Source organism: Zootoca vivipara, chromosome 3 (genome assembly GCF_963506605.1).
Source record: "Zootoca vivipara chromosome 3, rZooViv1.1, whole genome shotgun sequence".
Taxonomy (NCBI): Eukaryota; Metazoa; Chordata; class Lepidosauria; order Squamata; family Lacertidae; genus Zootoca; species Zootoca vivipara.
This window is the reverse complement of record NC_083278.1, coordinates 22,805,293-22,821,991: the sequence shown is the minus strand read 5'-3', so window position 1 is coordinate 22,821,991 and position 16,699 is coordinate 22,805,293. Positions and strand designations below refer to the sequence as shown.

The following is a 16,699-nucleotide window of genomic DNA, read 5'->3' as shown; positions in this document are numbered from 1 at the left end:
TAAACAGAACATCCTACTGCAGAGCTTCTATGATGCACTTGGCGTGAGCAGGTTTTTCTCTCTCTCCTTGCCCTCAAGACAAGGTGACCCCAAATCACAATATATGTAGGGTTTGAAATCATGCTTTGTAAACCAGCCAGAAGGCTGCGAATCCCCATATTCTGAACTGAACCTTTATAGCAGGGGTGGGGTACCTGAAGCCTATCCAACTGTTGCTAGACTCCTAACTCCCTTCAGATCCAAACCAGCAGAGCCAGTGATGGGATCTGGAGTCCAGGAAAACTGGGTGGGGTGGGGGGAACAGGTGCCATAAGTTCCCTTTCTCAGAAATGTAACTAGGACATAGTACCTTCGAAATGGTTTTCAAAAGGTGGCATTTAAGAACAACATTGGGGAGAGTGAGGGGAGCAGGGCTCCCTCCCCCCCCCAAAAAACTGCTCCCGACCTCCACAAACGCTGCAGAGGTGCTTAAACACACCTAAAGGGTGACGGAACTCAGTTCAAGATTTTTCACCCCAATGAATCATTATATGTTGGGGTGCTGGTGGTGCAGGGACCCAGCTTTGTTACTCTTGCTAGAAACCATCATGGAAAAACACAGAAATTTGGGTCAATTGAACAAGCATTTGATAGCAGGAAGTCTCAAATGGAAACCCTGAATAAAGCACAGTGACACTGATCAACCCCCTGTTATATTCTTAACTAGCATTTAATTTGAATCCCGTGTCCTGGTGTGCCCTTTCACTGACGGCGCCTTTTCTGCATTGCTCCGCTTCCATCCATCTCACACTGCAGCTTGGCATTGCCGCCTGTCCTCTTCAATCTCTGCATTTCCCCCCTTTTATTCCCCCCCCCTCTCTCACCAAGGCCACTCCATTTACAAAACAGCAACAACCCCCAAACAGTTAGCAATTTTCATTCTGCGCCGTGTTTTCAATTTCTTCCAGTCTAGAGGCACCAACTTTGATTAGTGAACAAGTTTATTTCATGTTACAGGTAATTTATAAAGCTTTCAAGTAATATTGACCTCAATTGGCTTTCCCTCTTTGTTTCTAAAGTTTGTTTTTGTTTGTTTAGGAGCCCGTGGCAAACACAATTCAAACATTTTGGGATGCCGAGCCTGTCTACAGCGACATGTTTCCTGCTGCAGCATTTTTGTACCAACCAGAAAATAGAGAGGAAGCAGGACAAAGGGCTGATTGAATCTAGCATCCCATTTCCAAAAAACCTCCAGCTAGGTGTGTTTGAAATATCCCTCCTCTGTTCCTAGGATTTGGTACTCTGAGGTAGACTGCTTCTGGACATGAATGTTCCATTTATCTACCATGGCTAGTAAGTATTGATAGATGCATTCTTTGTGAATTTATTAGGTTTCTTCCAGCCATGGACATGGGAGCCTCTGCCAGTATCCTAACAGTGTGCAATCAAGTTACAGATACGGTTTCATCACCTGTATCTGGAATGCATCACATTTTATGTCACATACTTCCAGCGCTAAGGGGGTGACGCAGCAGCTCATAGGACTGAGCAACAGAGGGTCTGTTTCTCAGCCCTTCCTATCTAGCTACAGCGAAGGATGAGCAGATCTGTCAATTTCAGTTGCTTTCTGTTTCTCATTTTCCCAATCTTAAATTCAGGTCTCCAAATCAGTTCGTGCTTAAAAAAAAAAATCTCATGAAAATGTTGCATTTTAGTGCAGATTTTTAAGATACACCTTTTTTATATGCAATTTTGCCCAAAATACACATTTTACAAGCAAATACCCCTAATACAATGCATTCTTGCATGGTTTTTATTTTTTTGAAAGTATTGGAATATACATTTTTGAACACATTGGTTGGTTGGAGAGCTGCATTGCAAAATTCATAGAGGTATGAATTTGGATGGCTGTTTTGCTTTGATATTGTTATCAGGAAATGCAAATTATCTGGCTTTAAATGCAAACACAGCTGAATTTCTCCCTCATCTCTCGCTACACCTCCTTAGGGTGACACTGACCAATAGACTATTTTTAGCTGGATTAGATTTGGGTTTGACAAAGGATATTGACAAACTGGAAGTGTGCAGAGGAGGGTCTGGAAACCAAGCCTTATGAGGAATGGTTGAGGGAGCTGGTTATGTTTAGCCCGGAAAAGAGGAGACTGAGAGGAGATATGATATCTGTTTGACAGGTGAGCCATCTCCCTTAGGAGGTGGTGAACTCTGCTTCACTGGAGGTTTGTAAGCAGAGGTTGGCCGGCCAACTGTAATGGATGCTTTAGTGGTGATTCCTACTTTGCAGGAGGATGGAGTAGATTGCCCTCGCAATCCCTTCCAATTGTACAATTCTATGTCCTATGACGTATGGTAGGAACTTTATTTCACATGCATATTAGGGTGAAATCTGGATGCATGTTGGTCTTGGATTCCAAGAGCAAGTGTGGCACAATGGATCCCATTCTGAGTTTAGATGGGGAATGTCTGGTTCTGCTCAGCTACAGTAGTACTGCGGTAATGCTAAACCCTGATCTTGACTCCTTAGGGGAGGGGCAGACTCAAAAAGCATAATTATTACATTGCAGCTTTCTGATATCCAAATTGACTTGGGTACCAGTGTAGGTGAACATATGTGGCTCACGGGGAAAAGATGGCTTGAAGCTAAACATTTTATCCCCCCCCCCCCAAAACCCTGCGAGTCCTTAGAATGGCTGCCTCTCCTCATATTAACTGACCCTGACCGTCATCTGAAGCCCTTCTTCATGTACCACCTCTGGAGAGGTCTAGAGGGCGGCAACATGAGATTGGGCCTTTTCTGTGGTGCCTCCCTTTTTGAGGAATGCTCTCCCCAGGGAGGTTTGCCTGGCACCTTCATTACATATTGTTAGGTGCCAAACAAAAACATTTCTCTATAACAAAGCCTGTGACAAAAATTCTATGGACTTCTAAAGGTATTCAAACCAACCACCTTCTGGTCAACAGCAAGACACACTGAACCGCTGGGGCCTGCCATCTCAAAAGAGCACATATCCCTATCTTCTCAGGGGCACCTTACCTTCAGATCTCTGCCCGATGTATTGGAGCTACACACAGTCTCCCTTTATGCATATTATGTTCATGGAATCGTTTGCAAATGCAAATGGCAAACTCTGGCTCATTGGCGGGATAGTGGAATATAGATTTAGCGCATGGGTGCCCCTTTTTCTACCCACTGCCCAGCTGTTTAATTTTAACACCTTTTCAAAGTTTGACGGGCGGAAATGAAATATTTTCTTTGTCTGAGTTTCTGTGAAGGTAACGATGCCTGCAAAAGACAACTGCAGTGCACTGAGTGAGAGTGCAGGAAATGGATTTTCTTTCACAGTCCCATGATGCTGTTAGGACACCCAAACAGTCATGCTTACACCATAAGCCAATTTCTTCTTCCAGCTGCAGTTCTGACTTGAGGCTATAAAACTGTGTTTGGGCTATACCACTTCAGTTTCCAACTTGGGAGCTCATAAGAGTTTTAATGCCTCTGTATACATGCCTTTCTGTCGCTAGAGGTGGTGGTGTATAGAGTTTCCTCCCTAACATGCAAACCTAAGAATAAGGCTTGAGTCACCCTTAATTATAGTTATGCATGAAACTTTTCCCGTATACAAGCTACTGTCTTATTCAACAACTGGTGCAATGTTAGATGGATGTGAGGTACAGGAAACACAGATGCCACAGTTTTTTTGTTTCAGCTTTTTCATATACAGTAGTACAAATGAGACCCCACAACAAAATGTTACGGAGCTTTCCTGAAGTGCACGATCTGAACCTGAGGATGGGAAGGAAAAAACAACAACTCAGAAAAGGGAACATCAAAGAGAGGAGCTCCTGTTCCAGTTTGGACCCTTCTTCATGTACCATAATTGATTTTTGTTTGTTTCTGAACATTAAAAAACTGCAGTCAGGGCTTTCATAAACTCTCTCAGCCACAGCCCCTTCCAACCTGAAATATTAGGACAATGAACATTGGTATCAGCTTTGGAAGTGGTATTAGCAGGGCTATTTTTTTTTAATATGCTCCACACTAAATAAGAACAAAGTTAGAAATAACAGGAATATTCCTCTTTGTTGCTGTTTCACTGCCTTTTTCAAAAAAGCAACTAATAAGTGCAATTAATAATAATAATAAAAACATGAACTCACAGCACTTTATCTTTGGAACAATGATTTTGTTTCCTCTGTTACAGCTTTTCTGTCTCCCCTACTATGATACACCTAAGAAATACTGCTTGTAACTTGTTTCACAAAAGATGGACAAGCTTTCGGCTCTCTCACAGAGCAATTGATCAACACAGCAGCTGACATTTGTTCAAGGAGCATGAGGGTAAGGGCAGAACCCTGGACTTCTCTCTCCTTCCCATAGCTTGCAAAGGCTAAGTATCCTAGTCTGCATCTTGCTTCCCTATAATGTGACAGCTCCAAGTTTCCTGGTAGAAAGGGGAGTGAATTGACTGAAGTGTTGTGAGATGCACTGAAGCCTATATTGTCCTAATATATGAGAGTGATGGATCTGCTTGAGGAGCAACATACAAGATATAGAACCTCTCTTTTTCCTCTTTATTTTATATATAAAAATATGGATTCTGACATTATATAAACAACGCCACCATATAAAAATAATGATAGCACTGTACATTTTCACTTGGCTTTGGTAGTTATGAAGCAGCTTGTGAAAGAGTCTTCCTTGCATGAACCAATTCAGTTGCATTAAAAACTCAAGAAGGACCTACAATAAGGGGGAAACTGGTGCTTATATTTTCACAAACTAGAATATATAAAATAAAAGAAGTTTGCAATAACTTGGCGCTAGAGACAATAGTAAAAAAAAAAACACCCAACAGCATCTTTGTGAAGTTGCAATCTTCTTCAATGGCATTGCCGTTTCTGAATACTCTCAGATACAGTTCAGAGTCTTATGTATTACATTTTAACCCTGTACAGATGGATGTGCACATTTAGCTTATTTCCTGTTCTTTCCAGGAAGGATATCTGTAATCCAGTAGAGAAACAGAGAATAGATTGCCTTGGCATGATCTGCAAAGGAGAAAGCAAATTCTTCATGAAATGTCAATAAGATAGTGTTCAGTAAACAAATTCTGAATGATAAAAAAAATGGAAACATCTGTTTCCATTTTGGAGAAATATGAAGGGAGAGGGGGAGACACCTATGCCTGGGAGCTAGAAACATGCAAAAACCTCAAGATTTGAAACTCCTAAAATAAACAGTTGCAGCTGTGACATGAGTTGCTTCGAGCAGGGATATCTCCAGACTTGAATGGTTAAGTATAATTACTTTATATAAGGCAAATAGGAACTTAATGAAATGAGCAGCTTTGGATAAGACCTTTATTACAATTTTAGGGTTGTATCCAACAAAATAGTTCCAATAGCATGAGGATCTCTATTTGTGCAACATAATTTCCCTTCCCTTTTATCTTCCTGTGTGCCTCCTACACCAGGCACCCCCAAACTCGGCCCTCCAGCTATTTTGGGACTACAATTCCCATCATCCCTGACCACTGGTCCTGTTAGCTAGGGATGATGGGAGCTGTAGTCCCAAAACAGCTGGAGGGCTGAGTTTGGGGATGCCTGTCCTATACCCTCCCCATACCTGCTCTGGAGAGCTGGGGATTTCTCTTCCATGAGCTTCCCCATTCCGTATGCCCTGATCAATCCAATCTTGTGGCCAGGTCCTCAGCACTCCTTAAACTTACACCTGGAAATCTCTGTCTCTTAACAACAGTCTTTCCTGTTCTCTTTTCACTAGCTCTGTGTACTGTACTTGGCCTTCCAAAAACCTCTTAACAAAGTACCTGCCAAACACAAGACTCTTGTTAAGGAATAAGAGGAGAGGCCTTCTTGTGGATCAGGTATTGATTAAGATGTAGGAAGCAAAGAGCAGTAATTTATGGACAGTTCTCCCAATGGATGGATGTTGAGAGTGAAGTCCTCTAAGGATTAGTACGGGGACCTGTGCTTTTTAACTTGTTCATAATCTAAAATTCAGGTGAGGAATGAGGTGCCAAGTTTGCTGATGGTGCTAAATTGTTCAGGGTCATCAAAGCAAAACAAAAGGTTTGCAAAGAGTTCGAAAAGGACCCTCCAAACTGAGTGAATGGGTTATAAAATGGCAAATGCAATTCAATGTAAACAAGTGTAAAGTGAAGCATGGTGTGGCAAAAGTTCTCGATTTCACATGTGGATGGAGAAAAGTTTTTCCCCTTCTCCCCTAACATTAGAACTCCTACTAGCCAATCACCCATTCCCCCACCCTTCTGAGTAATACCCCTACCCACCCTCTGACTATACACAAGGGTCTGGTGACTTCTGTTTCAGTGTATCTGAAGAAGTGTGCATGCACACAAAAGCTCATACCTATGACAAACTTAGTTGGTCTCTAAGGTGCTACTGGAAGGATTTTTATTTTATTTTATTAGAACTCATGGTCATCCAATGAAAATGAAGAATGTTGGAAGATTCAGGATAGGTGAAACAAAGTACTTCTTCACACAGCACATCGCAAAACTATGGAATTCATTTCCATAGGTGACAGTGATAGCCACCAACCTGGATGGCTTTCAAAACTGGACAAATTCATGAAAGCAAAGCCTATCAGTGGCTACTAGCTATGCTCTTGAACACCAGTTGCTGCCTAACACAGGATGGGTGAGTGCTGGTTGAGCTCAGGTCTTGCTTGAGGGCTTCTCATAGCCTTCTGGTTGCCACTGTGAGAATAAGATGGTGAACTTAGATGGACCACTGGCCTGATCCAGCAGGCTTTTCTTATATTCTTATGGTATTTGCCCATCTTGGACAAATAGTTAATTGAGTATTGTTAACAGTGTGGCTAGGCGTTTTCCCACAGTGCTAATGACTGCAGTATAATTATTTTTAAGGTGCCTCCTCTTTGATTTCTTTATCTTTGCACACTGCTTTATTTTCTTGATTGCAGTGCATGCGAGGAATCCAGATTGCGCATCACAGGCGGAAGGTAAGAATGCTGTATGCTGACCGAGAGAAAGAATAGGTACATGGAGGGGAAAGAATTAGAGAGGACAGTTCTGCAGTCGTTGATCTTTAAAAAAAAAAGATCTTGACAGAAGACATTTTTAGCTCTTTAGTGGGTGATAATTTCCTAGGCAACAAGAGAGAAAGCTATTTTTTACTTGATGTTTGCCAACAACAACAAAAAAACCCAAAATGTTAACAGGCAGACTTTAGAGAAGAGGGCACTCTAAGATGGTGATGGCTGAGGAAGTCCATAGACTAGAAAAAGGAATGTCTTCACAACAAAACTAAACAAAACCCTCTGTGCTCTTGAGACTACGGATATCCAGTGTTTGGAATGAACTACTTTGGTTTATCGAAATCAATGAATCGAAGTTCAATTACTTCAAAAATCTCCAAACTTCATCCAAAAGTAAGTTTCCATAATTGCCAGATGAACTGGGTGGGAATTCAGTTCATTTTGGGGTAGAACCTTGAACAATTTCTAGTGCATCTTCAAGTTCATTTGATTACATGGCTTGTTGCTGTTTTCTTTTTTTAAAAAAATCTTTAGACTCTTTGGGCCTTTAAGCTTTGAGACCACAATTGTTGGGGGGAAATAAATAAAACAATTTACATTCACTGTGTGTATGTTTTAAAATTTTCTTATTTTGAAGTATATTTTATACTTTAGCACAGCAGCTTGTGACATTCTGAATGCTTTAAAAATGGCTGAAGATCACTGGATGTACCTGTGTTGAGGAATGAACTGAGAGGAATTAAAGGTATGAATTTTGTAAAGGTATGAATGTGGAATGGGATTAGTTCCTTTTTTGGACATGTTAAATTGAATTAGTTGCTTTTTAAAAAATAAACTTTCAAAAGCTCTGTAGATACCCAATTCCAAGAGTTCCTGTTGTATATGTGATTCTACTGCTCTTCTGCTTAGCTCCCCACAAAACCGCATGGGATATTCTGTTCTCCGCAGTGGCACTGCATTTCCCAGATGTTCTGAAATACATGAAGTAGCTGCCAGAAGGGACTCCTTTCCAGTTGTCCCATAACCCCGGAGTCCAGGCTAGTCTGCTTCAGTTCATTAGAATATGAATGGTAGCAGCTGTTTGAAATATTGTTTTAATCAACAAGAAGAAAACCCACGGCAATGAAAGCAAGGAAAATCCGATTTCCTTTTTGAAAAGGGATCATTGCCCAACGGAATATATTTGTGATGGAAGATTTCGCTTTAGTCACCTTTTGTATTAATGCAGTGCCACAGCTGCCCTCCCTGCTAAAAGGTAAAGGTAGAGGGGCCCCTGAACATCAGGTCCAGTCGTGTGGGGTTGTGGCGCTCATCTCGCTCTATAGGCCGAGGGAGCCGGCGTTTGTCTGCAGACAGCTTCTGGATCATGTGGTCAGTATGACAAAGCTGCTTCTGGCGAACCAGAGCAGCGCACGGAAATGCCGTTTACCTTCCCGCCGGAGCGGTCCCTATTTATCTACTTGCACTTTGATGTGCTTTCGAACTGCTAGGTGGGCAGGAGCTGGGACCGAGCAATGGGAGCTCACCCCATCGCAGGGATTCGAACCGCCGACCTTCTGATCAGCAAGCCCTAGACTCTGTGGTTTAACCCACAGCGCCACCTGGGTCCCTATGCCCTCCCTGCTACTAGGCCTTTAACATGGTTTGAAATGAAGCGGTAGCTGTTACACTTTCGAGCCTTTATATTTATGACGATTCCAAAAAGTGACTCAAGTTCTCTTTGACACCAGCTCTAGTGAAATATTGAACCTACATAAGTATATAACATGTGGCTGGCTTTCATACCTCTGGCCTGTATGTTAGTTATTGGCCTATCATAGGGACATAGGAGTCAGACCACAGTTCCACCGAGTTCAGTATTATCTGCACCAGGGCGGTCCAACTTTTCATACCAAGTGGGCCGCTAGAGTACTTCAACAGGGAACCCGCAGGCCACACACTGCCTTGTTGCATGAGGGGGGAGTGAGGCCAAAATTTGATGCCCCTACAACCCTCATGCTGCCTTCCGAAGGTCAGCTAAACAAGGTGCGAGGCTGTGGCAGGGTCCTAGAGCCCTCCCACCTCCTTCCCAAAGCTGAGAAAGAGTTAACTAAACTTTGGGAAGGAGAGAGGAGGACTCTAGGACCTTGTCAGAGCCCTTACGCCTCATTTCCAAAGCCCAGAGCCCCGCTTAGCCAGCTTTGGGAAGGCAGCGTGAGGGCTGAGGGGGGACACCAAGGACTGCCAAAAATGGTCCCAAGGGCTGCATGCCACCCTTGGGCTATGTGCTGGATCACCCTGATCTACAGTGTCTCCAGGGTTTGAGGCAAGGGGTGTCTCTCAGATATACCTGGAGATGGCAGGGACTGAACCGGCAGGGACTCAACCTGAGTCCTACTGAATACAAGGCAGATGCTTTACCACAGCTATCAATCAATCAATCAAATAAATCATTTTATTTGTGGCTTGTCCCAGATTCCCCTTCTTGTCCATTCCTCCCTACTGGAAGGCACTAATTCCCTCACAGAGCTATAGTTATTACTTACGGTGGTTAAACAATGACTTCCTCTTCCCAGGAAACTCTGGAAGTGTAGTTTGATGAAGGAAATAGCGGGTCTCCTAACAACGCTCAAAACCCTCAACAAACTATTGTCCCCAGGTGTCCTTCGGGGAAGCCATGGTTGTTTAAAGTGGCATAATGATGCTTTAAATGTATATTACAGGCAGGGCTGCAGTCTAAAAGCAGGTCTGCCATGTTAATGCTGAAGGCTGTTAATTCAATGTGAACAAACCCAAGTCAGTTTCAGATATGCAGTACTTTGGATCCTGATCAAAGTTTTTTCATCTTTCTCTTTTATTTTCTCATTCTGTCTGCTCCTCTCACGTACTGCACACACACCAGTGAACCATTTTCAGAGTGAGGTAAAGTGAGGTGTGAAGAGAATTCTAAATGGATGCTTTAAACCACTGTAAGGAGTGAGGAGTGTTTATGCCACAGTCAGATTTATGGAGAGCAGTGCACCTTATGAGAACTAAAAAGAACGGGGGTTGTGAACCCTGCCTTGCAGCTACAGTATTCTCTTCTGTTTTCTTAATTGAAAATAAAATGTACAGATTGCTATCTCGTAAGTCCTACTCTTCCCCTCCACCAAAAGGTAACTAACTTGCATGAAGTTAGAAGGCAGCAAATGTACAACTAGAAAAGAAAATTATTTGGCAGAGTAAAATGTTTTGCTGCAAAACTTCCACATCACGAGCAAAAGGCTCAGGCTACAACCCTATACTACCTTGGAGTAAGTCCCACTAAACTCAATAGGCCTCACCTCTGAGTAGGCTTACATTTGCACAGCCAGTGATATTTAGTTTTCTAATTGAACCTGCACATTACTGTGTCATAGGCAGAGAAAAGGGTAACAGCCAAAACAGCGCCACCTCTGACTTCTAGGGACCCCTCTATATTGGACACCCTTGAGACTACCTTTACACACAAACTGAGTAACAAAAAAGTAGACTGCCTGTGGGAAAAGAATATATATTCCTGTGCATGGAAAATTCTGCATCCTGGTTTTCAAGGAAAGGAACAATAACAGCATGTTTGTGTGCACTGAACTTACCAGAAGGCATCACTGACTTAGTGTGGAACTCTTCCATGGCCCCTTTGAGTTTCTCTACATCCTGCAGAAATACAGGAGATGTCATCTCACGCAAAAGAGTGACGTCTGACGAAGGCATACTGTGGGATCTGAGACTCTGTAAAATCTCCTGAATGCTTTCTGAATTCACAGCTGACTCTGCACATTTATATCGGTCTTCGGGGGGGGGGGGATGGGGGAAAAAAAAGCAGAACGAGAGAGAGAAGTTCATTTACAAAGTTTCCTCTTTATTTGTGTAGTTATTGATTAACTACCCTTACTTTTCAATGACACTTTATTATTTTGATTTGCAACTCTTAAAACAGATGCATTATAATGTATGTCACATCCACACCAGGCACTTAAAAGCACACTTAACAAAAATGGCTCCCCCCTCCCCAAGAATCCTGGGAATTGTAGAGCTATAATTTGCAGCAGCTTTAATAAAGTTCCAAGGATTCTTTGGATGAAGACAAGTGCCTTAAAGATTTGTTTAATGTGCAAGTGACCACTGTGACAAGCCATTTACCGCTTGTTAAAATGAATGAGATAGTAGCTATGCCAACGATGGCAATACGGCAAGCTGAAAATTTCTGGTAGCATTGTATACCAAAGCTTTGTATACCAAAGAGACTGACCATGACTTAGGAACAAGATAACCAACTACAGCTATTTGTAGCTTTAGTTATCTATTGTAGCAGGGATGAAAGGCGAACCTAAAAGCAAATTCCTTCCAGCATTATGTCCTGTCACTTTTTTTTCCACCCCAGTCTTTCAATCATCTACCGTTACCACTCTTAGTCGTTCAAGCTGTGCAGTTTTAAACTTGTAGTTTGCAATGGTGTGCAGGAAAATATGTAGATCTGTCTCCAGAACCACTAAGTCATAAACAGTTTGCCATGAGGGGTGGCCTCTATGTAGTTTGGAGTTGAAGTGGTCACTGTATCACAGGTTCTGAGAACAGGGCCTTGGAAGTTTGTCAACGTGTCTGTCTGAAATCATAGGACGAAATCATATTCTGTGACATTGCCCGGTTGCTTCAAGTTTCAAGTCAAACCCAGGTTCCGGTTTCCGCCGGCAGGAATGGCGGACCTGTTTTCCATCCCTCTGACCTTCGTAAGGAATTTGGCGGTTGCTAGGGGAGTAAATGGCAACCCCCTACCCTCTCCGGGGGTTACGGAGAGGGGCCGCTGGCCTGCGATGCCCCCAGACCCACTCCGACTGTTTATGGAGTGGGGGGAGCTTGGGCTGAAAAGCACTTACGAGGGCCAGGACTCCCGGACGCTAATCTGCATGGCGGGGATTTCCATGGTTAAAGAAGATAATTAGGCTTAAATCTATGGACATACTTCAGAAGGAGGGGAAGAAGCGCTGTTTACTGCTGAGAAATTTATGCTGCTGAGGGAGAGGAGTCAAAGGCTGTATTTCATCTGGAAGAAGGATTGATGGGGACGGAGCGATAAGGGAAGTGAGTTTTTTTTTATTTTTCTTCATATGTGTTACCTCATACCTTCCCAGACGCGATGTCCTGGCTTGTTTGGAGTGAAAGAGAAGCAAAAGACTGTGTGAGTTGAACTTTATAAAACTGTTGTTACTGAGCATATTTTTTAAAGATGTGGAGTTGCCGATGAGAAAAGCCCCCCTCTAGTTAGACGGAAGGAGTGCCTGGACGCGTTCGGAGGATTTATGAGCTGTGACGCACTTTGAATTGGAGCAGCGACCTGAAGCTAAGTTCAGCTATAGGGCAAGGAGATCCATTAATTTACCAAGAGTCTATGGTTTGATGTTTGGGTCTTCTGCCTGGAAAAGCTGTAAATTTTACAACAAAGATCGTTAATCTACATGGTTATGAGAGAAAACGAAAGTGATTTGAGCTTTTTAAGATGGCGCTGCTTCGTGTTGACGCAACAGGGAGCTCCAGACCAAGAAGATTTATGGGGAGGCTGGACTGATTAACCCACACAGGAGAAAGAACATTTGTGAAACCTTGTTTGATATTTATCTCAGCAGCTGGGAAACAATCGGTTGAAAATGGAAAACATCTATGTGACTGTAAGGGAAAGATTTGGATTATTATGAACTCGGAGAGACGATTTGAACTTTAGAAAAAAGACGGCAGTGGACGGTTGCGAGGAATCCCCAATTTCTTGAAGCATGGGAACCCAAAAAAAATTTTTTTAGATGATTTGGCATAACATTCGGTTTGATTGATATATATGTGTATAATTTGAAATAATGAATGTGATATAATTGGTTTTAATTGGAAAATTAATAAAAATATATTAAAAAAAAAAGTTTCAAGTCAAACCTTTCTTGCCACTGGGTTATACAGAAAAATGAGCAATGTCAGTGTTTAATTCATGCCCATAGAAATAAATTCCACTGACATCAATGAAGCTTACTTTAAGTATGCTTAGCCGGAGTTTAATTCTTATCATCTCTTGCCAGCATGGCCCAATGGTCAGGAAAGATGGACGTTTTAGTTCAGTAACAGCTGGATGGCACCACATTGGCTACCCGGACTTAGGATATAATTCTGGTTGTGTGATCCACTCACAGTACAGTCCTAGCCATCTCTACTCAGAAATAGGTTATACTGAATTCAATGGGGTTTACTCCCAGGGTAAGTGGGGTTAGGACTGCAGACTAAGATTGCAATCCTATGCATACTCACCTGGCAACAAGCGCTACTGAAACCAGTGGGTCTTACTCCAGAGTAAACATTCACTGGGTTGTAAAGACAGGGTTTTTGTAGAGAAAATGCTTTAAAAATAGTTGCCCTTCCACTGAAACACTTGTTTGCTCCAACAGAAGCAAAAGTGCTGTAAAGATCTTTTCCCATTTGCTATTATGAAGACATTATTATGGGCTATTATTGGCTATTATGATGAGGGTACTGTTTAAGGGGTTATCACCACGCCCACATTTTTTTTATACTCCTGTTATGTCCCCAGCAGAGTTGCTTCAGGACAGCAAGTTAAAAATTCATTCCATAGAAGAAAGAGTGAGCATACATTTATTTCCCCAACTCAAATTTACTGATGATATGGAGGAAATGTACCTACTGTCGGAGAAGTAGATTTCTTGTGCTGCCTGCAAAAAATCCAAAATGTCATCTACATTGCTATCTGCCTCTTCAAAGTCAGTTCTTTCCTCCCTCTCTGGCTTATATGTGAAATCTATACCAGTTGGCTTTGTCAACAAACCAGCTGCTCTCATCTTTTCCTTTTGCCGCTTCTTTTTCATTTTCCTCTTTTTGTTTCGACTTAGATTTGCGCGGTCTGTGTGCTGCAGCTGTAAATTATCTTCAATCAGATTTTCATGCTTCCCACACTTTGTTTGGCCTCCGTGTAAATTATCCGGGTTTTGCAAAACATTCTTCCGTTTCCTCCTTCGGGTGCGCTTTCTCCAGGGCTGTCCTTGATTATTCTCCTCTGCAGGTTTAAAAGAAACATTACAAATAAAAGTGAGAGGCAGGAAGCGACTTTTGGCCATGCTTTGTACAAATGCCCCCTTTCTCCTGTTTCTGCAATGTTTCCGCATCTCTGATACGTTGCAGAGGATTTGGTTCGTCTGCAACGACGGTAATGTACATTCAAGTGTACATGGTGCTTTACAGGGCAACATAAGAGAAAGAAAAAAAGCCACCCGCCTGTAACAAGGAGCTGAAAGCCTGTATTTCAACAGTAGGGAGACACAAACACAAAAAGAGGGGAGAAAGGAAGGCAGAGGAAATGAGAGGTGTGAACTAGTGCCAGTTCACATACTTAGGATTTAGTTTAGTTAGGGATAAGTTATAGACTACAGCTACAGACTTCACAGGAAAAGGATTGAAAGGAAGAAGGGTGGCATCATAGAGGACCAACAATGTCATGCACATCTACTACATCTTAATAAACCAGCAGAGGGGACTCCCAAATTCAGGGGAAGGACCGTCACGCAGCACATGTTCTCCATGCAGAAGTCCCAGCACAACCTGTGCTACCTCCAGTTCAAAAGGTGATGGGAAAGACCCCTGCCAGAGAGAGCCATTGCCAGGTGGACAATATGGGGCTAGATGGGCCCATGGTTTGATCTTGTATAAGGCAGCTTCCTATGTCCGTACACCTTAGTCATTTTGGGTGGCTTGCTCTTGCACGCTATTATACACCAAATTTCTGAGCCACACAGAATTCAACTCAACACGCTGCAAGACAAAAGCAGGGCGCCCTGTGTCTCTTTCATCACTAATGAAGAAAATAAGTGAGAAGAAGTGAGTGGTGTTGAAACCATCCTCATTGGAAGGTTTTCTGGTATAGATGCTTCCTCCCAGCTCTTCTAAACCCAATTGTTCTCCATTATAGCTGCCATAGTCATTCACATACCTTAACCTTGGTATTTATCCATAAAACTAAACTGTTGCAGTAAGCCCATAACGTACATGGGGGTTTATGTTCCAGGGATTTTTTCTTGGATGCTCACCCATCCATCCATCCATCCATCCATCCATCCATCCATCCATCCATTCATTGTGCACAAATAATGTGGCCTATTACACAAATGTGTGTAAGTTGTGCGCTTCCTGTATGTCAGGGGACCACCAGGGGTCAGCAGGTTGCCCAGAGGGATGGTGCAAGGGCTCCAAGACACTGCTGCTTCACAGCATTGCTCAGAAGGTGGTGTTGAGGCTCTTGCAGCAGAGGAGAGCTCAAGGGATGCTGATGGCTCACAGGAGCAGTGGGGAAGGTCTGAACTGTCGGACCTGAGCACTGTGGAGGGAGAAGTGTCAGCAACCAGAGAAACTGCCCAACAGTTTAGTAGTTCAGGGGGGGGGGAGGCAACGTCCCCATCCCTTCACCCCAGGAGCGCAGGGGGGGGGGCAAACGCCGGGAGCAGAAGCGGAAGCTGAGGGCCCCCAAGTTCCTTTGTTGGTGCCAATCTAGACGTGCGCCACTTCCGGATTCTGACTCGGACTGGACAGTCATGGTCATTATCGCTCTGTCTTGTACATATGTATATAATAAAACTCTGTAAAAACCAGTCACGGAGTTTGGAGTGCGTTACTCGTGAGAAGAAGAAGAAGAAGAAGAGTTTGGATTTGATATCCCACTTTATCACTACCCGAAGGAGTCTCAAAGCGGCTAACAATCTCCTTTTCCCCTCCTCCCCCACAACAGACACCCTGTGAGGTGGGTGGGGCTGAGAGACTTCAAATAAGTGTGACTAGCCCAAGGTCACCCAGCAGCTGCATGTGGAGGAGCAGAGACGCGAACCCGGCTTCCCAGATTACGAGTCTACCGCTCTTAACCACTACACCACACTGCCCTTACACTGTACAGTGGTGCCTCGCTTAGCGAATGCCCTGCTTAAAGAAATTTCTGCTTAACAAAAGGATTTTTCGAGCGGAGGTTGCCTCGCTAGACGAATTCGTTTTATGAAAAATTCGTCTAGCGAATCGCGGTTTCCCATAGGAATGCATTGAAATTCAATTAATGCGTTCCTATGGGCAAAAAAAAAATATTCAAAAAAAATATTCAATGCATTCCTATGGGATTCGCTAGACAATTTTTTTGTAATAAGAAAAGACCCGTGGAACGAATTAAATTCGTCTAGCGAGACACCACTGTACTTGCATTTTCTTTTAAAAACAAACCAAACAGGTTCTGGCTGCTCATTTAGACTCTCACTATCCTCCGCTCTCTATCATAGCTTTCTTATTTGCCTAATTATCCGGATAGATCCGAGACCACGTAGTCCAGCCCTGACTCAGTGTTCAGTCAGTTTGGCTCAGAACCAATCTTTGTTCCCGAAGCCTGAAGTAATCCCCGACCCTTAACTCTGCCTCAGATACACTGCTCCAGAGAGCACATCTGCCTGTCAAAGCCATTGAACTTCTGCCAAATGCCTTGAACTACCTCCTGTCCCAGCAAACAACAATCCTTTATGTGGCCTAACTGAAATACTACCTCTCATAAATCTCATGAAGTAGATCTTAAAAGTAAAGAAAACACAACCCCACTACCATTTAGGAACTTTTATTCTTAACTGCTTTAAATAGTAAACTGGCACC

General features: G+C 43.0%; 1 protein-coding gene across 3 annotated transcripts in view; it reads right to left on the bottom strand.

Annotated features, from left to right (window-relative positions):
- Nucleotides 1-4,555: 4,555 nt before the first annotated feature.
- Nucleotides 4,556-16,699, bottom strand: part of ERICH1 (glutamate rich 1) — a 52,650-nt gene continuing 40,506 nt past the window's right edge. For 2 of the 3 annotated variants that reach the window (XM_035109940.2, XM_035109942.2), the window contains 3 exons: nucleotides 13,716-14,084; nucleotides 10,633-10,827; nucleotides 4,556-5,046 (listed from right to left, as the gene is read on the bottom strand). In XM_035109940.2, the coding sequence (XP_034965831.2) occupies nucleotides 4,973-5,046; nucleotides 10,633-10,827; nucleotides 13,716-14,084 (638 nt within the window). In that variant the 3' untranslated portion in view covers nucleotides 4,556-4,972. The remainder of the gene's footprint in view (nucleotides 5,047-10,632; nucleotides 10,828-13,715; nucleotides 14,085-16,699) is intronic. The other variant, XM_035109941.2, reaches the window with a different exon arrangement.